This window comes from Geotrypetes seraphini, chromosome 1, assembly GCF_902459505.1.
Source record: "Geotrypetes seraphini chromosome 1, aGeoSer1.1, whole genome shotgun sequence".
NCBI lineage: Eukaryota > Metazoa > Chordata > Amphibia > Gymnophiona > Dermophiidae > Geotrypetes > Geotrypetes seraphini.
In genome coordinates, this window is record NC_047084.1 from 202,048,245 (window position 1) to 202,071,559 (window position 23,315).

General features: G+C 43.8%; 1 protein-coding gene across 15 annotated transcripts in view; it reads right to left on the bottom strand.

Moving 5' to 3' along the window:
- PCM1 (pericentriolar material 1) overlaps positions 1-23,315 on the bottom strand; it is an 869,560-nt gene that overhangs the window by 334,530 nt on the left and 511,715 nt on the right. For 14 of the 15 annotated variants that reach the window (XM_033944006.1, XM_033944000.1, XM_033944047.1 and 11 more), the window contains one exon: positions 16,861-17,228. In XM_033944006.1, coding sequence (XP_033799897.1) covers positions 16,861-17,228 — 368 coding nt within the window. The remainder of the gene's footprint in view (positions 1-16,860; positions 17,229-23,315) is intronic. The other variant, XM_033944020.1, reaches the window with a different exon arrangement.

Sequence of the window (23,315 nt, forward strand, 5' to 3'; positions counted from 1 at the left end):
CACCTGGAGCCACGAAAATTAGACTGCCCAGAGCCTCTCGAGGTTCAAAGTCTGCTGTCAGGTAGAGATTTCAGCTGATGATCTATCATGCTGGCCATGAGATCGTCCAATCCCTTTCCTAACATTTATCCCTTGAAAGGAAGTCTGCAAAGAGCAGCCTTGGAGTTGGAATCTCCTGTCCATTGCCTGATCCAGAGCATACTGTGGGCTGAGATAGAATAAGCTGAGACTTTGCTCATGACTCTGATGTCATAGACAGCAACAGCCACATAATCCACTCTTGCTAATAGGAGTTGGGGCAAAGGCTCACCTTCCACCAGTTCAAGCCCATGCAATCTGGTATGACAGGTGCATGTCAAAAAGGAAGCCGCTTCAGCTGCTTTGATTCCCAAAGCAAGCGCTTCAAATTGTTTTGTTTTTTTAAATAATCTTTATTGATTTTTAATCTAAAACAGTGCCAAACAAATAAAAGAACAATATATCCTACATTCAATGCACTATTATCTGTACAGGTAACACATATATCATTCAAGATTTCTTAGAACAGTAACATAATATAACATATAATATAAATAAATATAATATAAAGGAAGAATAAAGTTGCCTAAATGTCACCATCAAAATTTATTTCCCTCCCTCCAACCCCCTTCCCCCCATGGATGTATAAAGGTAAATGAAAAGAAGGAAATATAAAATAAACTAGTCTTTAAGCCCGTTACATTAACGGGTGCTAGAATAGGTGTGTGTGTGTGTCTGTATTTATTTCTCTCTCTCTCCTTAGCCTATTTCTGTATTTCTTTCTGTCTTTCTTTTTCCTTGGCTGTCCACCACCACCCCTTGCCTGCTCCCGTCCATTCTCCCTTCCTTTTTCTTCCCCTGTGTCCACCACACCCCTTCACTGCTCCCCTTATCCAGCAGCAGCCCTTCTCCCTTTGTTTTAACTCCCCCCTGTCCATCAGCACCTCTTTCCTGCTCCCCCTGTCCAGCAGTAGGCCTCCATTCCTTTTTCTGCCCCCCTGTCCAGCGCACCTCTTTTCTACTCCCCCTGTCCAGCAGACCTCCCTTTCTTTTTTGCCCCCCCATCCATCAGCACCTCTTCCCTGAAGCCGACACCAACAACTCTGCCTTCCACCGACATCTGCCTGAAGCCGCTGCGGCCTGCAGGCACCGACAGCCTCTGCGGCCTGCTCTGACTCCCTCCACGTCGTCGCTTGCCATTGCCCCCCCTCTCCCCCGGGGAAGCTTGGTGCGTTTCGGCAGCCTCCTGTCTGCGGGCCGCACGCCCATGGTCCCCGGCCCGTTCGAGAGAGGAGCTGCGGCGGGCAGGTGAGCAGGCAAGAGGGAAGATGCTGGCAGCGGCAGCAGCGAGGCGGCACTCTGGCGGTGAGTGACGGCGAGGGGGGAGTTGCTCGGTGTTCTGGCCTGCCTCCGTGTTCGAAAATCGAATTCGGCATGGAGGCACACCTCACGGCGCCAGGAATCACGAAGTTTCAATAGCGCATGCGTGCTCTAGAGTTTTATTATTATAGACATTATAATAAATCCACAAAATTAGTTAATGGGCTCCAAACTTTATTAAATACATAACTAAATCCCCTACATTCTGCATTAATTCTTTCATATTTGTACGTAGTGCATACATTCACCCACCAAAAAAATGTAACTTATTCTGTCATGGTTTTTCCAATTACTCGTGATCAACTGAATGGCTAAACCTGTTATGATCATAAAAAGACGGCCCTTATATTTATTTAAAGTGGGTTTCACATGTAATATCATTCCACAAATTATAGCCTCATATGATAGTGGAACATTTGAATCCAAAACCAGATTTATTTGTCCTCAAATTGACTTACAAAATATAAATATAAAAGGACAAAAATATAACAGATGATCCAAAGTCCCTATATCACTATGACAATGCCAGCATCTATTAGACTTAGAACTATCTATTTTATTTAATCGAACTGGGGTCCAGAAAATCCTATATAATAAAAATAATCATGTTTGTCTCATAGATGATGACGCTGTACATTTCAATCTCCAAGTCTAAATTGGTGGCCATCGAGACACAGAAATATACTGTTTTATCTCAATGCTCCAGATGTCTCTAAGACTATTTTATGGCTTTTTATTCAAAAATCCAGAAATCAATTTGTACCACTGGGCAGCCTGATGTCCTACTAAATCAGTTTGGTAGCAAAGGATTTGCAGACTAAAATATGTTTTTTTAATTTTTCCATTCAGGGAACCCACTCTGAATAGCCTGCTTCAACTGCAACCACCTATATTGTTGAGACTTTAAAATGCCAAATGATTGTTGCAGCAGTTTCCCACTAGATATAACATCATCTAATGTCCGAATATCCGCCTGCATCCAATTCTTCCAAGCGATCCCAGCACCGCCTATTTGAATCTTGGAGTTTAACCATAAGGACTGCAAAGTAGATTTCCCTATAGGAACATTCGTTAATTTATCAATAAATTTGATTGTTTTCCACATGTCAATTAAAAACACATTTTCCTTAGCATAACTAGGTATTCTAATATTTAATATATGAGAAAGTCGCATCAGGGACATAATTTTCCATTCAAGATATAACCAATCTGGCTGATATTTCAAGAGCTCGGGGAGGATCCAATACATTCCTTGACGCATTATATAGGCTTGATGATACCTATAAAAATTGTCTTTTAAGAATCAAATCCACTCAGCAATCCTCCAAATCCCATAATATCACACCTCCCTCACTTGGTAAGGACATGCACCTGGTTAACTGTGCTACCAAAGAATCTATCTTAGGCTGCACAAACATCTGTTGACAATCCTGTGCTGCTGGAAAAAGCTGAGCTATTGTCTTAGCTATCTCAAAAAAACCTTCAGGAGCATCCCAATGCTTGTGACTAATACACTCATATCAGGATGCCAGGGAAACAAAGATGACTGGGTTCACTTCGCTCAGTATAGAGCAGGGATAGTCAATTCCAGTCCTCGAGAGCCGAAGCCAGATCAGGTTTTCAGGATATCTACAATGAATATATATGAGATGGATTTGCATGCACTGCCTCCTTGAGATGCAAATCTATTCATGCATATTTATTGTGGATATCCTGAAAATCTGACCTGGCTCTGGCACTCGAGGACAGGAATTGCCTACCCCTGGTATAGAGCAAGGAGCAGGGGGGATCTATGGGGAATGAAAGTTTAACTCCTGTAAAGAATCAGCAATAAGCTTTAACAGAGCTGATGGTTTGAACAGCTGGCAGACCATGGGGTCATCCCCCTGGAGGGCCATCACTGTATTTTGCGTACTCGCACATCACTGCGACCCTGCATCTCCCAGCAGGGAGGGCTCGATTTGTGACAGTAAAGACATATTTATAGACTCCCTCATCCTCTGAATCTCCATCGGAAAGGCAAACCGGATTCTGGTCAGCCTCTGATACTGCGGCACAAGCCCCCTCGCACACCTCCTGGTGTGCTGACAGACTTCCCTTGAGGATCTCATTCATCCAGATAAGCTTCCATATCAGATTCACAAATTCTGGAGAAAATGCTGTATTAGCCAGTGCATAGTCTCCCTTTAAATGACTCCAGCTTGCGTCTTTTGGGCTCTGCGGCCTCTACACTCCTGTGTTTAGGATGACTGATATTCTGGGGCTCTGAAAGGGATTTACTCACAACCAATAGAACTCCTGACCGATCCTCAGCCCTAGAAAGCAAACAGGATATTAAGCCAGCTACTCTCACACCTTCCTGTGCTACACTGCACGTAGCGTAAGAGCACTCTTAGGGTGCTCATTCAGTGCAAACCTGGCATGAATTAAGGGTAAAGGAGTCTGAAGACTTCATCCCTGCCTGTTTTGAGAAAAAACGAGGTGAACTGAAGGTTCTTGAGAACTTAAAAAAAAAGAATCGGGAAATGCAAGATAGCAGTCGCAGCAGCATTTTGGCGCCAAAACATGGCTCCAAAATGCCTTAACAAACACAAAAAACAGTGAAAAAGTGATTTTGGAGGTGGGGAACCTTATGGGAAAAGGCTGAAATCTGAAAAAAAGGTTTTTAAAGATTTTGCCCCCTCCCCCAACCTTGATTTTCCTGAAAGGCTGTGCTGGAGATGTGCTTCAGCCTGCCTCAGCTATGACACAAAGTAGCTGGATCTGGAAGAAGAAATCACTGCCTCAACTGGACTGTTCCTCCAACGCTGAATCTTTGGGCTACCAGTCGGACCGAAGTCTGACTGAGCCTCTAATCCCCGCAGACCCATGCAAGCGAAAAGAAGATGGTGAAATATAGCGAGTACCCTGCCCGACAGCCTGCGCTCAAGCCCCTGTAACCCAGTAGGGTGAGCAAAGCTACGAGGGCACCAGACCTCATGCTCCACAAAAGTTTCTGCAGTCTGGCTAAAAGCTATCACAGGGGGATTGGCTGGTCAGCTGCAGACCTCAGTCTGTTTCTCCACCATGCAGGCAGAGCTTGAGTTTTGAAAGTGGTGAAGTCTGAGCACCAAAAGCTGCCAAAAACTGTAAAAAATACAAACACAAAACAAAAACAGAGAAGATCAGAAAGACTCCTTCTGGCTCATGTGCAGAAGGAAAAACTGAAAGAAGCAGTAGAGCCCTCTGGTGAAGGACAAGAGATTCAAAAGCTGGAATGGATTGTTTCTGCACAGCTTGCAAGCATGGGTAGATTACCTATTCATCAAGAATGACACACCTATTACACTAGAAATATATTTTCACATCACTGTTGACATTTCAAGAAATGTGCACACGGGCTGTTCAGAAATGCAAAAACAGCTGCTAATATTGCTGCACTCTTGGCTCTGTGATCCACTACCGTTTGTTAGCATTCTCAGAGATCCTGCCGGTACCCAGGGCCGATGAGAAGAGGCAGATGAAGCTGCAAGCGGCGCTGGTGTGAGGAAGAAGGATTCCACTTTGTGTGCAATTGGACGACATTCTGGGGGATGAGCAAGCTATTCAGGAAGGACAGACTCCACCTCAGCAGAAACAGAATGAGGCTACTTGAAAGCAACATCAAGAGAGAAGTTTTTAAACTAGGAAGAAGGGGAAAGACTACAGTCAACCGAGAGAGAGAGAGAGTCTATGGTTCGGTTACCGGTATACCCGGAGGATACTGTGCAGGAAGATAGAGGGGAAGACTCACCGGATCACAGGCAAGACAGATCAAAAGGTATACGAGAGGGAAGGAAATGCAAGAAAAGAACAGGCTGCAAACTCAAGATTATGTACACGAACGCAAGGAGCCTAAGGAATAAGATGGGTGAATTAGAAGCTATGGCACAAAAAGATAGCATGGACATCATCGGCAACAAGGAAATATGGTGGACTGAGGAAAACGTCTGGGACACTGTGCTACCGGGGTAGAAACTATACTGCAGAGATAGATTGGCTAAAAAAGGTGGGGGCATTGCCATATACGTCAAAGAGGGAATTGATCTACTGGAGAGAACACGCTACAACTAACGGATAAGTTAGAGTCTATATGAGTCAAAAAGCACAGTTACTTACCATAACAGGTGTTATCCAGGGACAGCAGGCAGCTATTCTCACATGTGGGTGACATCATCTGACGAAGCCCCGATGCGGAAGCCTCGCAAGCAGACTTGCTTGAAGAAACTAGAAGTTTCGAGTCGCCCGCACCGCGCATGAGCGAGTGCGTTCCCGCCCAGCACAGGGCACGTCTCCTCAGTTCAGAAAGCTAGCAGAGAAACCAACCAGGGGAGGTGGGTGGGTTGTGAGAATAGCTGCCTGCTGTCCCTGGATAACACCTGTTACGGTAAGTAACTGTGCTTTATCCCAGGACAAGCAGGCAGGCTATTCTCACATATGGGTGACCTCCAAGCTAACTAGAATGGGATGGTGAGAATGTTGGCAACTTAGGAGAATAAATTTTGTAACACTGTTTGGCCAAACTGTCCATCCCGTCTGGAGAAAGTATCCAGACAATAGTGAGAAGTGAAGGTATGAACCGAGGACCAAGTAGCAGCCTTGCAAATTTCCTCAATAGGTGTAGATCTAAGGAAAGCTACTGAAGCTGCCATTGCTCTGACTTTATGGGCTGTGACTCCACTCTGTAGTTGTAGTCCAGCCTGGGCATAGCAGAATGAGATATAAGCCGCCATCCAGTTTGAGATGGTACGCTTAGAGATAGGATGTCCCAATTTGTTTGAATCAAAGGAGACAAAAAGTTGAGGAGCAGATCTGTGTGGTTTGGTGCGGTCTAAGTATAAGGCCAAAGCACATTTACAGTCCAGAGTATGAAGAGCTGATTCTCCAGGGTGAGAATGAGGTTTTGGAAAAAACACTGGAAGTACAATGGATTGGTTGAGATGAAATTATGAGACCACTTTAAGCAGGAATTTCAGATGAGTACGAAGAACCACCTTATCATGATGAAACACAGTGAAAGGTGGGTCAGTAACTAAAGCTTGCAGCTCACTGACTCATCGAGCAGAAGTGAGGGCAATGAGAAACACCACTTTCCAAGTGAGATACTTCAGATGAGCCTTATCAATTGGTTCAAATGGAGGCTTCATGAGTTGAGAAAGGACAACATTGAGGTCCCAAACCACAGGAAGCGGTTTGAGAGGAGGGTTGACATTGAAAAGTCCTTTCATGAATCTGGAAACCACCGGATGAGCAGAAAGAGGTTTCCCTTCAATAGGCTGATGAAAATCCGCAATTGCACTGAGATGGACTCTTATAGGCCAGAATTGGATAAGTGCAAAAGATAGTCCAAAACAGAAGATAAGGAAGAATGCTGAGGCTCTTTATGATGAGAAAAACACCATGTAGAAAATCTAGTCCATTTTTGATGATAGCATTGTCTAATTGTGAGCTTTCTAGAAGCTTCTAAAATGTCTCTTACAGATTGAGAAAACTAAAGATGGGTTATGTTGAGAAGTACCAAGCTGTCAGGTGTAGAGACTGCAGGTTGGGTGAAGTAGAGATCCCTGACTCTGTGTAAGCAGAGAAGGAAAAACTGGTAGAAGGTATGGCTCCCTGCTGCTGAGTTGAAGTAGAAGGGACCACCAGGGTTGTCTCGACCACCGAGGAGTGATTAGAATCATGGTGGCATGATCATTCTTCAATTTGACCAGAGTCTTAAGAATGAGAGGAAATGGAGGAAATGCATAGAAGAAAAGATTTGTCCATTCCAGAAGAAAAGCATCTGCCTTGAGGCGATGAGGAGAGTATATCCTGGAGCAGAACTGAGGCAGTTTGAAGTTGTGGGGAGCTGTGAAAAAAATGTGATGAAGAGGCGAGGAATGGAGAGTCCATTCGTGAGGTTGCAGGAGACGACTCAAGTTGTCCGCTAAGCAATTCTTTGCCCCTTGATTGTAGATAGCTTTGAGGAAGGTGTTGTGCCGGATTGCCCAGTCCCAAACCTCCAGAGCTTCTTGACAATGGGAGGCAGACCCTGTCCCTCCCTGTTTGTTGACATAATACATGGCGACTTGGTTGTCTGTGCGAACGAGGACTACTGTGTCGTGAAGGAGATGTTGAAAAGCATGGAGAGCTTTGAAGATCGGCTCTGAGCTCCAACAGATTGCTATGACACTGACGATCCGTACTGGTCCAGAGGCCTTGAGTACGGAGACCATCGATATGAGCGCCCCAAGCGTAGGTCGAAGAATCTGTCGTGAGGACCTTCTGATGAGGGGGCGTTTGAAGAAGCAAGCCTCTGGAAAGATTGGAAGAGAGCATACACCAACGGAGAGACTTCTTGAAAGAAGGAGTGACTGAAATGTGTCGGGAAGGAGGGTCGCAAACTTGCGTCCATTGAGATGCCAGGGTCCACTGAGGTATTCTGAGGTGAAGTCTGCAAAAGGAGTCACATGTACTGTTGAGGCCATGTGACCCAGAAGAACCATCATGTTTCTCGCCGAGATGTAAGAGTGGGAAGACACTGTGTGACATAGTTGTAGAAGAGCCTCCAGATGTTGTTGAGGAAGGAATTCTCTGAGCTGGACAGTGTCCAAAACAGCTCCATTGAATTGCAGATTCTGTGAGGGTTGAAGTTGAGATTTGGAAAAGTTGATTTCGAATCCCAAACTTTGTAGGAACCAGATAGTCTGTTGGGTAGCTACAATAACCCCTTGAGACGTGGAGTCTTTGATGAGCCAGTCGTCTAGGTAGGGAAATACCTGAACACCATGATTCCATAGAGCTGCTGCTACCACTACCAGGCACTTGGTGAACACTCTGGGAGATGAGACCAGGCCGAAGGGTAGAACTCAGTATTGGTAATGCAGATTCCCCCCACCCGAAATCTGAGGTATTGACGGGAGGCCGGATGTATGGGAACACGAGTATAGGCCTCCTTGAGATCCAGAGAACATAACCAGTCGTTCTGCTCGAGAAGGGGATAAAGAGATGCCAGGGACAACATTCAAAACTTTTCTTTGACTAAAAACTTGTTGAGAGCCCTAAGATCTAGGATGGGTCGCAGATTGCCCGTCTTCTTTGGAACAAGGAAGTAACGGGAGTAAAAACCCCTGTTCTGCTGTTCCAGGGGAACAGGCTCGATGGCATGGAGATGAAGCAGAGCTTGAGCTTCCTGAAGAAGAAGGGCGGTCTGGGATGGATTGGAAGCTCTTGGAGGAAGCTCTGGTGGAATCTGAGTGAAATGAAGAGAGATCCTTTCCTGATGATGGTAAGTAACCAGAGGTCGGATGTATTTATCGTCCATCAGTGGTAAAAATGATAGAGACGACCTGCGACAGAGGGAAAAGGAGACAGAGACAGAACGATGGATGTTATGCTCTGTTGTAAACAGTCAAAAAGGCTGAGAAGCCTTAGGTGCAGCAGAAGGTTGGGATTGCTGTTGCTTCTGAGGCTGCTGCTTTTTCAAAGGAGGGCGAGTATAAGGAGCCGGCTTTGGAGGAAAACCCCTCTGATAGATGACAGGAGGGCTTTGGCTTGGGTCTGACGATGGAAGCAAACGATTTTGCATGGTCAGATAACTTCTTGGTGGCCGCCTCGATGGATTCATCAAAGAGGTTGTTGCCTTGACAAGGAAGATTAGCCAGGCGGTCCTGAAGGTTAGAGTCCATGTCAATGGTTCGAAGCCAGGCAAGATGACGCATAGCCACCGAGCAAGCAGCTGCTCGGGCAGGGGGCTCAAAAGCATCATAAGATGATTGAAGGAGACAGAGACGCAATTGAGAGAAAGAAGCAATCAGTTCTTGAAACTCAAAATGCATTTGGTTGTCCATATAAACCAAAAACTTCGGCAGAAGGGAAAGAAGAAATTCAAAATAAGTAATGAAATAAAAATTATAGTTGAGGACTTTAGAGGACATCATAGCATTCTGGTAGATGCAATGTCCAAATTTGTCCATAGTTTTCCCCTTTCTCCCAGGAGGAACTGTGGCATAGACCTTCAAGTTTCAAGTTTATTAGTGTATTTGATTAATCGCCTATTAAAATTACTAAGCGATGTACAAAATCAATAAAAAGCAATAAAAAGAAGGATAGGATCTATTCAAAGATTCGACAAGCAGGGATTTATGAGAGAGCTGTGAGTTGTCAAAGTTCTTGTGATGCACAGTTTTATACCTCGAGTCCAACTTTCCTGGAACTGTTGGTATGGAAAAAGGAGTCTCCATGCATCGAGCAAAAGTCTGATTTAAAAGCTTATGAAGAGGAAGCTTGAGACTCTCAGCAGGAGGCTGAGGGAGACGCATGACTTCTAGATATTCCTTAGAATATTTGGAGCCAGTATCCAATTTCACATCCAAATCCAGAGCCATCTGTCGCAAGAAAGATGAAAAAGATAGCTGATCTGGTAAGGCTTGGTCTCGAGAAGGACTCGAGGACATTGAGGCAGCTTGTGTCAAAGAAGAAGCTTCGGGATAGAAAAAAGCATCGAAGGAACCTGGTGACTTGGACGAGGCAACTGAGACTGGAACATCCTCGAGGTCTGGCATCGGAAACCTCGACCGAGAAGTCGGTGGTCTGGTCGAGGTTGGAGTAGAACTAGGCTTTGAGGAAGAGGGAATGTCCTGAAAAGAACGATTCCTGAAAGAATGCCTTGATGAAGGCCTCGAGCGATAATGATAGCTGTGTCCAAAACCAGATATCGAGGATCAAGGAGATTTCGCCTCGGAAACACAAGTAGCCGATGCCAAAGTATGAATAGGGCTATAGGCTGTAGATCGAAGCTCCAGAGGCTTGGAAGAGGAACCTTGATGCACTCACAAAGACTCGGCTCCTTGCTGAGAGTGTGAGGATTCTCGTTGAGGCACTCGCAAAGAATCTACTCCTTGCTTTTCGTGCTTAGATGGCAGACCAGACACTCGCAGAGACTCTGCTCCCTGCGAAGAGTGTGAAGGGCTCGACTGGGACATAGGAAGCGGCTCAACCTCGCGGGAGTCTGCTGAATGCCCAGGCAGGATAATAGGAAGCAGTTTAAAACCCATAATAGTAAGGTACTGAAGAAACTGCTTCTCTAATATGGTCTGGAAAGAAGCCGGCAAGGTGGGATCCGCGTCTGAAACCGGTCCACCTGCCTTGGCTAGAGGTTCCTTTGAGGCAGTGTAAGTGTGCTTCAACTTAGTAGTCTTGGACACTTTCATCACCACCAGTGAAACCGACTGCTGAGCTATCTGACCTGAGGAACAGGGGAAGATACAGCAGATGACGTCGAAGCAAGAGCTGCTGCAAACGATGAAGGTTTGATGAGGGTCGAAGTGGAAGTAGAAAGCGTCGAAGGAGAATCGACGGAAGTCGAGGTCGAAAACGCCTTCGAAGGTGAGGGATCAGTTGGAGACTCCATGTCGAAGAGCTTATCCACCAAAATGCAACGACTCTTGAAAGCTCGAGGCTGAAGTGTTAAGCAAGGCAGGCACGAGGTTGGATGATGTTTCGGCCCAAGGCACTTGAGGCAGCATCTGTGAGGGTCCGTAAGGAAGATCGTGCACCGACACTTGCTACACTTCTTAAATCCTATAGCAGGCCGGGACATAGGCCAAAAAATAGCCGATGCAAAGTCGAAGCTCGCGGGCTGCGGCCAAGCGGCCTGTCCCGGAGAACGGACGGAAGATTTAAAAAAAAATTTTTTTTTTGAAAGGAAACAAATGAAAACAGCGATTCGTGAAGAAAAAAACATAAACCGCAGTCGAAGAGAAGGAAAAAGTGAACGAAGTTGAACGCAGAGAGTCAAAGATGGACTTCTCGGCTCTGCGGAAAACTGAGAACTGAGGAGACGCGCCCTGTGTTGGGCGGGAAGGCACTCGTGCATGCGCGGTGCGGACAACTCGAAACTTCTAGTTTCTTCAAGTATTCTTGTGAGGTGTCCGCATCGGGGCTCGTCGGATGACGTCACCCACATGTGAGAATAGCCTGCCTGCTTGTCTTGGGATAATTCTGGGAACAAATGGACTAGAATCGAAGATCGGCATCTACTACCGACCCCCAGGGCAGTCCGCAGAAATTGATGGAGAAATGATGGACGAGATTAAATGCAACTACAAGGGAGGCAATGCAGTTATCATGGGTAACTTCAACTATCTGGGGATAGACTGGAACCTAGGCACCTCCTACTGTGCTTGGGAGACCAAGTTCCTGGATGCTGTAGGTGATTGGTTCCTGGAACAACTTGTCAAGGAAAATACAAGAGGAAATGAAATTCTGGATTTAATTCTAAATGGACTGCGAGGTCGGGCACAAGGTGTAGAAGTAGAAGGGATGCTGAGAAACAGCGATCACAACATGATCCGCTTCGACCTGGACACAGCAGCAAAACATTGGTCCAGAACGACGGCAACGGCACTGAACTTCAGAAAAGGGAATTATGAAGGGATGAGACTCATGGTGGGGAAGATTAAGAAGAGAATAAGCACTCTAAAAACGCTAGAGCAAGCTTGGTCCCTTTTTAAGGACAAAGTCACCAAGACACAAAATCTATGTATACCGCGTATCAACAAGGGATCCAAGAGGAAAAAGAACAAGGAACCAGCGTGGCACACTGTAGAGGTGAAGGAAGCGATTAGAGACATGAAAACTTCGTTTAAGGAATGGAAAAGGTCAAGAACGGGTGAAAACTGGAATAAGCACAAACATCATCAAAGCAGGTGCCATAAGGCAATAAAAGGGGCCAAAAGAGACTACGAGGAAAAAATAGCCAAGGAGGCGAAAAACTTAAAACCATTCTTTCGATATATTAAGGGGAAACGACCCGTGAAGGAAGTGGTGGGACCGTTGGATGACCATGAAATAAAGGGAGTGCTAAAGGAGGACAAAGTAATCGCCAACAAACTGAATACATTTTTTGTGTCTGTATTTACCAAAGAGGATATACACAGCATACCAGAACCCATCAGGCTATTTGCTGGAAAAGAAGACGGGAAACTGATAGAGTTGATGGTCAGTCTAGAAGAGTTATGCAGGCAGATCGATAGGCAATAAATCCCCGAGGCCAGATGGCATTCATCTGAGGGCCATCAAGGAACTGAAAAGGACTATAGCTGAACTGCTTCAACTAATAGCCAATTTGTCGATCAAATTGGGAAAGATTGCGGAGGACTGGAAGGTGGTGAATATTACGCAGATCTTCAAAACAGGTTCGAGGGGAGATCCGGGAAATTACAGACAGGTGAGTCTGACCTCGGTACCGGGAAAGATGACAGAGGTGCTGATAAAGGACAGCATCATTGATCATCTTGACGGACACAATCTGATGAGGACCAGCCAGCACGGTTTCAGCAAAGGCAGATCTTGTTTGATGAACTTGCAGCACTTCTTCGAGGGAGTTAACAGGCAGATAGACAAGGGCGACCCGGTCGACATTGTATATCTGGATTTTCAGAAGGCGTTTGACAAGGTTCCACATGAACGACTACTTTGGAAAATTGCGAGCCATGGAATCGAGGGTGAAATACTCGTGTGAATTAAAAACTGGCTGGAGCATAGGAAAGAGAGTGGGGGTAAATGGACAATACTCGGACTGGAAGAGCATCACTAGTGGGGTGCCGCAGGGCTCGGTGCTTGGACCCGTGCTCTTCAACATCTGGACATTGGTACGACAAGTGAGTTGATTAAATTTGCAGACGATACAAAGTTATTCAGAGTAGTGAAGATAGGGGATTGCGAAGATCTGCAACCTGACATAATCAAGTTTGAGAAATGGGCATCGACATGGCAAATGAGGTTTAACATGGATAAGTGTAAAGTGATGCATGTCGGTAACAAAAATCTCATGCACGAATACAGGATATCCGGGGCAGTACTTGGAGAGACCTCTCAGGAAAGAGACTTGGGAGTTCTGATCGACAAGTCAATGAAGCCATCTGCGCAATGCGCAGCGGTGGCAAAAATGGCGAACAGAATGCTAGGAATGATTAAGAAGGGGATCATGAACAGATCAGAGAAGGTTATCATGCCGCTGTTCCGGGCCATGGTGCGCCCTCACCTGGAGTACTGCGTCCTGCACTGGTCGCCATACATGAAGAACATGGTACTACTCGAAAGGGTCCAGAGAAGAGTGACTAAAATGGTTAAGGGGCTGGAGGAGTTGCCGTACAGTGAGAGATTGGAGAAACTGGGCCTCTTCTCCCTTGAAAAGAGAAGACTGAGAGGGGACATGATCGAAACATTCAAAATACTGAAGGGAATAGACTTAGCTGATAAAGACAAATTATTCACCCTCTCCAAGGTAGAGAGAACGAGAGGGCACTCTCGAAAATTGAAAGGGGATAGATTTCGTACAAATGTAAGGAAGTTCTTCTTCACCCAGAGAGTGGTAGAAAACTGGAATGCTCTTCCGGAGTCTGTTATAGGGGAAAACACCCTCCAGAGATTCAAGACAAAGTTGGACAGGTTCCTGCTGAACTGGAACGTACGCAGGTTAGGCTGGACTCATTTAGAGCACTGGTCTATGACTTGGTGGCTGCCTCATGAGTGGACTGCTAGGCACGATGGACACTGGTCTGACCCAGCAGCGGCAATTCTTATGTTAGCCATTTATAGATTATAATGGAAGTCTCGGCGACTTCTTTATTTTTTGTTTAAATGACCTGCAGTTCCTGAAGGGGCTGTTGCCTTGACACTAAGCATGGTTGGACCAAATACAGGATTTGTGAAAAGGGAGCGGAGAACACTTCTAAATCAATTGCTGCCCTGCATCCCAGCTACCGGACTAGATTTTCAAGCTAAGTTTGTTTAATTCATAACGCTGCAGTTCCTCACGCACTGTCTAGAACACGGGAGTTAATCCATTGAACTTGGGTGAGAAAAACACATTTCCGAGAGATTTATTTATTTCTCCTTTGGGCACTTTCACTGTTTAACATGGTGTATCCACACATACCCTGGTTAACCCGAAGATAGTGTATGGCTTAAATCCTTGTATGATTTCTAGCCTGGTTTTCCAAGGGAAGCTGCTCTTCTGAACTCACAACTTCACACTGAGGGTTCACCTTAAAAATTATAAATTAAGAACTATATTTTGTTGTCCGATGATCCTTCTCTATTTATGATATTCTTTTAAGTACTGTTTTGTGATTTTTGCAGTTTTTTGTTTACTTCACATGGAGCATCAGAACCCTTCAATTCCAATACTGAAGAGCCAAACACAAGTTCTTCAATTGGGACTTGATAAATGGTTCCGATGGTCTCTACCAATGCACATCCTTGAGAGGGGGGGTGGTTGAAATCTTATTTGATGCTCATATATCACCAGCATCTGGTACAACATCTGGCTCTTGAGTTAATGGCAATACATTTGGGTCAGATATGGTTGAACATAATAGCTTCTCCTTTTACTCTATGGCTTCAAAGACTATGTAACATCATCTGTCAGGGAAGAGCAACTTGGTATGTGCTTTTGGCATGGGTACAACATTCCAAGTACAATTCATAGTTGTCAGTGACACATAATGTCCTGGGACACTATCCGCACTTCTTCAGGTCACTAGAAATCTTGTTTCTGGAACATTGAGCAAATATAGCCACATAAAAATTGGCCAAGCAAATATAGCTAAAGAAAAAGCATCCGCGGGAGGGGGGTATATCTTTTGCTTTGGTATTATTCCTGATGGTAATGATGGATGGAAGAAGGAATTTTTGTCTTTTGTATAGATTCTGATTGTTTATAAGTGCTTATTTGATTATTATTATTTGTATGTAAATTGTATTGCACTTTTTAAAACTAAATAAAGTTAAAAAAAAAAAGAATAAAACCACCATCAATAAGAGTTGCAGAGTAAGTTCTGCTAAAGAAACCCTTCTCCCACTTAAAGCTCCAATGTTTTGGTGAAAAAAAAATTTGAATGTCAACTGTTGCCCAGTGGTTATTTAATTTTACTGTGGGCCAATTTCCTTAAAAATTTGATTTAAAAAATCTGGGCAATATCCAGTCAAATATAGTCACATTTGACAAGTCAGGCTACCAATTCAAAACAAGACTATCCATCCTCCTCAAACCACAAGAAATTTATGCAAATAATGTCTGCTGAGACAAAGTCTGAAAAGATTAATAATCTTCCTCACTAAATATAACATTCAAACAAGTTAAAAGATTTTTAATATACTGGAAGCTAATGTGTTTATTAAACTTTTCCTCGCTTATTACAAAATTCAAATATGTTTTAACATTTAAGAAGATGATAGCATACTCATGCTTATTTAAAAAAAAGTAACCTGCCACAGCTTCTAAGACAATGGTTCCCAACAATGAGTCACAACTGTAGTGCATAGGGATCAAAGAAATAGGGCTACTCCTCCCCTGTGACCTAGGCCAACAGTGCCAGTCAGTGGTCTCAAACTCAAAACCTTTGCAGGGCCACATTTTGGATTTGTAGGTACTTGGAGGGCCTCAGAAAAAAATAGTTAATGTCTTATTAAAGAAACAACAATTTTACATGAGGTAAAACTCTTTGGGCTCCTTTTACAAAGCTGTGATAGCATTTTTAGCGCATGCAGAATTTTAGTGCACACTAAACCCATGCTACATGGCTAGAACTAACGCCAGCTCAATGCTGGCATTAGCGTCTAGCGCGTGCTAAAACCGCTAGCGCAGCTTTGTAAAAGGAACCCTTTATAGTTTATAAATCTTTCCTTTTGACTAAGTCTTAATAATAATATTGTAATTTATAGCTAAAGAGACATATGATCAAGAAACTGTTGTTTTACTTTTGTGATTATGATAAACATACCTGGCGGGCTGCATGTGGCTCCCGGGCCATGGGTTTGAGACCACTGGTTCCAGTCAATATGGGCCACGCTCCCCCACCTACCCACCCAATATAGGTTCTTGTTAAATTGGAATGCATGAAAAGCACTAAGGTCTTAGAGTGATTGGTGACCGCTGCTACAGTTGCTACCACTGCTGCATTCATGATCCGAATGGGGAGGAGGAGGAACTGAATAAAAGGGTAGGGAAGTGGAAGTCTGCTGTTTTGTTTTCATCATATGGCATCACATGAATTTCTAAGAATTAAAAAGCACTCACACTGGATAAAAGGTTATGAAATGCTTTTCCAAGGTATCTGTTCAAAAATAGGGCAATGTACCAAAACTAGCAAACTGAACCAGCCAAATTAGATGGTGATCACATAGACCAAAAGAGGGCATGATAAAATTATCTTTCTTAAATGAAAGATGTGCTAGGCATTTAAGATGTGGTTCTTTATTTAGTCTAACACTTACATTTATTCTGTACTTGTTTATTTATACTGCTTGAAATTTCCAAACTTTATGACTAATATTCCTAAAACATTAATAGAAGCACATAAGCATATTTTAGTGAAAAAGCAATTTAAAAGAATGTTTTGTTACGGTTCATTTTCAAATGACTTATTCCCACTCAGCTTAGGTTCACAAGAAACCTACCAAAATCTGTAACTCCCTTACATTTGGTCTGGGAACTTTTCCTCTTCTTATTCTTTAATTTAGGGGTTTTGTCTTTAGACGCAAGGCTAGCTTGTGCTGATGCTTTCCTTGATTTAAATGTTTTCGTAACTGTTGTTGGATCCATAGGATCAGGCATGCTGCTAAAACTCTCCAGCGATTCCTCATCTAACTGTCTTCTTCGCCTTCCATTATCCAATAGTTTTTTATGGTTACCAGAGGCTAAGTTTTGTATTGGAACAGGAAGTGTTGTCTTAAGAAGTGTCCGTTTTTCAACTTGACCTCCCTGGTTGTCATTTGACCAGACTGATCTGCTTTGATTTACTTCATCTACAGGTTGATCTTGACTCCTTTAAAGAAAAATCAGAATATATTCAATGTAAGTAGATTATAAGAACAATTATATATACCATTAATAATATAACAATTATATATACCATTAATAATATAATGCATAGTGATCAGTTAGCCAAATATACCGTATTTTCACGCTTACAACGCGCATACGTGTATAACACGCATACGCATATAGCGAGCGGGAACAATGCATTTATGTAAAAAAAATTCTATATAGCATGCACACGCGTATACCGCGTATGCTGCTAAAACCTCCTCCCGCCACCCCCGCTTACTCCCTCTTCTGGCCCTGAGAACTGGCATCCCCTCCCCCCCCCGATCCTACATCCCCCCCCAGCACCGCAAAGACATCGCTTACCCCGATTGGGCACCGGCACCAGCACCAATGCACAGGACGTGCCAGTGCCAGAAGATCCTCCGTCGCCTGGGCTGGTAGATGCGAGGGAGATCCTCCCTCTTCCCTGTGCTGGGCTAGACTGGGCTTTGAGCATTTGCGCATGCTCAAAGCCTTCTGATCTCGCTCTCTCAAAGATTCTGAATCTGAGAATCTTGGAGAGAGCGAGACCAGAAGGCTTTGAGCATGCGCAAATGTTCAAAGCCCAGTCCAGCCCAGCACAGGGAAGAGGGAGGATCTCCCTCGCACCACCCAGCCCAGCCCAGCCCAGGTGAGGGAGGATCTTCGGGCACTGGCACGTCCTGTGCATTGGTGCTGGTGCCGGTGCCCAATCGGGGTAAGCGATGTCTTTGCGGTGCTGGGGGGGATGTAGGATCGCGGGAGAGGGAGGGTGACGCAAGCGGGGGGGAGGATGCCGGATCGCAATGAAAAAAAAAAAATTGTATAACGCGCTCACACATATAACGCGCATGGTTATGCTCGGTTTGTAAAATCGTGTATAATGTGCGCGTTATATGCGTGAAAACACGGTACTTCAAGGCAGCAACCACAATAATTGGATGTTTGTATTATCCATAACTAAACGGTGTGTTTAGTGAACTGTAATGAGCAGCTAGCATGGGCGTTAGCATGTGGGTCAGTGGTAGTAGTGCGGTAAAAATCCCAAGCTAGTTGCTTAGGAATGATTAGGTTCTTACCTCAATAATCCTCTTTCCTGTAGAATACAATTCCTTACGAATAGGGTGTAAACCCCAACATGCAAGTTGGATTGTAGAAAATGTCAATCATTTTTCGCAGATCCACCTCCTTGACTCCCTGGGAAGTCCTCCTCTCCTCAGTCCATACCAAAACAAGTGTAAATCCCTAGCAGAGGAAATAACAAGGAGGGGTTTGGTAGACTCCTCGAGAACATAACATTTGCTCTGCTCTGCAATAGGAATAGGCATAACAATAAGTGTAAATAAGCGTAAAAAACAGCAAACAATGTTTTAACAAAAGCTAGAGGTAGAATCAACACACCACCTACCAGTGTGCAACTAACAACACCAACACTTGTGTAGTTCCGAGACTGCAGCATTCAGTGGGACTCAATCCCCTGGCCTTATAAAACTTCTCTTATGGCTGCCTCAAGCCATAGGAACTTCAGTCCAGAATATTGCCTAATGCAAGCGGAATCTCCGAACAGGGTGGGGCATAAGGAACAAAACATTATAAGAATTGACATACTGGGACAGACTGAAGGTCAATCAAGCTAAGTATCCTGTTTCCAACAGTGGCCAATCCAGGTCCCAAGTAGCTAGCTATATCCCAAGTAGCAAAACAGATTTTATGTTGCTTATCTTAAGAATAAGCAGTGAATTTCCCCCAAGACATCTCAATAATGGCCTATAAACTTCTCTTTTAGTAAATTATCCAAATCTTTTTAAAACCCCGCTAAGCTAACTTATTTCACCACATTCTCTAGCAACCAATTCCAGAGTTTAATTACACATTCAGTGAAGAAATATTTTCTCCGCTTTGTTTTAAATCTACTACTCAGTAGCTTCATCACATGCCCCCTAGTCCTAGTATTTTTGGAAAGAGTAAACAATCAATTCACATCAACCTTTTCCACTCCACTCATTATTTTATAGACCTCTATCACATCATCCCCGAGCCGTTTCTTCTCCAAGCTGAAGAGCCCTAGACAATTTAGCCTTTCCTCATAGGGAAGTCGTCCTATTCCTTTTATCACCCTTCTCTGTACCTTTCTAATTCCTCTATATCTTTTTTGAGTTATGGCAAACAGAACTGCACTAAGTATTCAAGGTGTGGTTGTACAAGGGCATTATAACATTTTCATCTTTGTTTTCCATTCCTTTCCTGATAATTCCTAACATTGGAATGATCTTCCACTTTTCCTGAGAAGTTCTGGTTCCCTTTCTTCTTTTCGTAAGACTTTGAAAACTAAACACTTTGGTAATTAATCCTTTTAGAGATCCATTCAATATGTTTCCTTTAGCTTAATCTAACTATTGGAAACCGAGTCAAACTCTCTTAGATTGAAGTCTCGGTATATAAAACCAAGTATTAGATTATAATAGATTCTATTTGCTTTCCTAGCAGTCACCACACACTGAGCTGAGGGTTTCAACGTATCCTCAAACAATGACACCTAGATCCTTTTCCCGGGCAGTAACTCCTAACACTGAACCCAGCATCACATAGCTATAGTTCCGGTTTCTCTTTCCCACGTGCATCACTTTGCATTTGCTCACATTAAATGTCACCTGACATTTTGATGCCCAGTCTTCCAGTCTCACAAGGCCCTTTTGTAATTTTTCACAATCCTCTTGCGATTTAACTACTTTGAACATCTTTGGCCTAGATGCACAAAAGTCAGTCGGTATTACCAACTGGATCGGCATTGGCTGATTCGCTGGCCGTTTCCCCAATAGTGATTAATGCACTAACAAGTTTGCATGCAAACGATTTGCACGAAGGTGCAAATCATCTGCATGCAAACGCGACCTATTGGGAAGCAAGGGTCCATGCAAAGATGAGGTCTTGCCAGTGGGGTGACATGGATAATGGAAGCCATGTGGTCGAGAAGAACCATCATGTGCCTGGCAGAGATGGATTGGAGAGGAAGCAGTTGCTGATAAGTCTGAAGGTGATCTTGAGGAAGAAACGCTCTCTTGAGAGTGGTATCTAGAAGTGCCCCAATGAACTGTAGATGTTGAGTCAGAATGAGATGTGATTTGGGGAAGTTGATTTCGAGCCTGAAGAAAGGAATTGGTCTGAGATGCTTTTTGGACCACTTCCTGAGGATACAGCCTTGATCAACCAGTTGTCCAGGTAAGGAAAGATTGGAAGGCCATGTGAACGTAGAGATGCAGCCACTAAATCAGGTACTTCATGAATGGGAGAAGATGCCAGGCAGAGCAGAAGTACCTCGTAGTGGTAATGACAGTGATTGATCTGGAACCGACAATTTTTTCTGGATGAATTGGATATATGTGTAGGCTTCCTTGAGATCCAGGGAGCATAACCAGTCGTTCTGATTAAGAAGAGGATAAAGTAGGGTGAGGAATAGCATCCTGAATTTTTCCTTGACTAGAAGCTTGTTGAGAGCTCTGAGAGCCAGGATGGGTCTCAGTCTTCCGGTCTTCTTGGGAACCAAGAAGTAACGGGAGTAGAATCCCTGGTTCTGCTGATTGAGAGGAACTTCCTCAATGGCACTCAGTAGGAGAAGGAAGGACTGTGCAGGCTCCAAAGGAGCCAGTGGAGTTTTTGGTAGTAGGGTGTTATGTGTTCCCATTTTTTTTAGCCCAAATATCAGACGGATTGTCGAATTTTGGATGATTCGTAGTCTTTGAGTGTTTTTTTTTTTTTTTTTAAAGATCCCAGGTAGATGATGTTACAGTAATCGAGTAAGCTTAGGATGGAGGATTACACAAGTAAGCTGAATGAGGATGCATCGAAGTACTTTCTGATGGTTCTTAGTTTCCATAAGATAGAGAAGCTTTTTCTGACCAGTAGGTCGGTGTGTGCTTCGAGGGTAAGGTTACGGTCTAGTGTCACTCCTAGAATTTTTATGGAATCTGTGATAGGAAAGACTTGACCATTCAAGGAGATTGATGAATCTTTGATTTTGTCGTTCGGATTCGCCAGAAAGAATTTGTTTTTTTCTGAATTGAGTTTCAGTTTGAAATCGGCCATCCATAGTTCGATTTGCTTTAAGACAGATGCCAGGTGATTATTTGTCTCGGGAGTTAAGTTAGTTAGGGAAAGACTAAGGTGATGTCGTCAGCATAAATGTAGAATTTGAGTTTCAAACTTTGCAGTAGGTTCCCTAGAGCGGCCAGGTAGATGTTGAACAGCGTGGGGGAAAGGGGGGAGCCCTGCGGAACTCCACATGTGTTAACCCAGCTGAAGGAATGAGTATTGTCACTGTAGACTTGGTAAGATCGTTTACTTAGAAAACCCTGGAACCATTTTAACACATTGCCCGAGAGACCAATTGACTACAAACAGTCCAGAAGAATGGCATGATCAACTAAGTTGAAGGCACTACTAAGTTCAAACTGCAGGACTAGTGCACTTGTGCCCTGACTAAACAGGCTATGAAGGAAGTCTAGCAGAGAAGCAATAACAGTTTCAGTGCTGTGTCTGGAAAGAAAACCTGACTGGTTATCATTTAGAATGTTGAATTTGTCAAGATAGGTTATTAAATCTTGGTTGACTAGACCTTCCATCAACTTTGTAAAGAAGGGAATGTTCGCAATGGGTCTGTAATTAGATGTCAGGATGATGGATTCTTTGGGGTTTTTTACAATCGGAGTGATAAGTATCTGGCCTAGGTCTTCAGGAAATGTGCCTGACTGTAGCAGGGAGGAGAGCCAAGTATGTTACTTGGCTTTGAAGGTGACCGGGGCAACTTTCATTAAATTTGGTGGGCAACTGTCTAGTTTGCAGTGGGAATTGGTATATTTTGAGTAAAACTTGCAGAATTGTTGCCAGGTGGGGATGGTAAAATTGTTCCAGAACAGATCAGCCCTAGTTTCGTCATAGAGCTGAGCAACTGGGTAGTTCAGATGGTTGGTGGAGGTGGTCGATAGGGTGGATCTCAGATTGGAGATTTTGCTCTTGAAAAACTCAGACAGGGCTTTGGCCTGTGATGGGGAGTCTAAGGAAGGGCGGGTTAGGGTCTGAATGTCGTAATGGTTGTTGACTATTTTGAAAAGGTTTTTGATGGCAGGGTTAGGGGAGCTGATTTTTTTGGTCGTAAAAGTTAGTGCGTTTGGTGGTTATAAGTTTTTTGTATTCCTTTAATTTTGCTCTCCAATTGGCTTTCTCTTTGCTGTCACCGGATTTCAGCCATAGTCTTTCAAGTTTTCGAAGTTCCCGTTTTACTGATCCCAGTTCGGCATCAAACCAGCCATCCAGATTTTTGTTTCTCATTTTCTTTGTTTTAATGGGGGCCATTTTGTTTAGGATCTGTGTGCTAGTGTTGGTCCAGGAGTCAACTGTAAAGGAGTCAGGGTCCGGGTTGGAAGAGATGTCATAGTGGGACCAGAATTCCACTGGGTTAATTAAGCCTCTTGTGAATATTACCTTCTTAGACCTTTTTGCCATCTTTGGATTGGATAGTGCACTAAAAATGCTAGCGCACCTTTGTAAAAGGAGCCCTATATGTAGAGTTATGAGGAAAAAGCAAATGTGCTACACAAATACTTCTGTTCATTATTCACAGAAGTAAAACAGAAAGACCGCAATTGGTCAGCAAAGTTATACCTGAGAATGGAATGGATATTGAACCGTTCAGGGAAGAAAGTGTTTATGAACAACTTGAAAAATTGAAGGTGGACAAAGCTATGGTACCGGACAGGAGCCATCCCATGATATTGAGGGAGTTCCAACAGGTTCTAGTGGATCCTATTAAAGATTTGTTCAATAAATCTTTAGAGACGGGAGAAGTTCCGTGGGACTGGAGAAGAGCAGATGTGATCCCTCTTCACAAAAGTGGTTGTAGAGATGAAACGGAAACCTACAGGATGGTAAGTCTCACCTCAGTTATTGGAAAAATAATGGAAACGTTCCTGAAGGAAAGGATAGTGAAATTCTTGGAATCTAATGGATTACAAGATCCAAGGCAACATGGGTTTACTAAAGGTAAATCATGCCAAACAAATCTGATTAAATT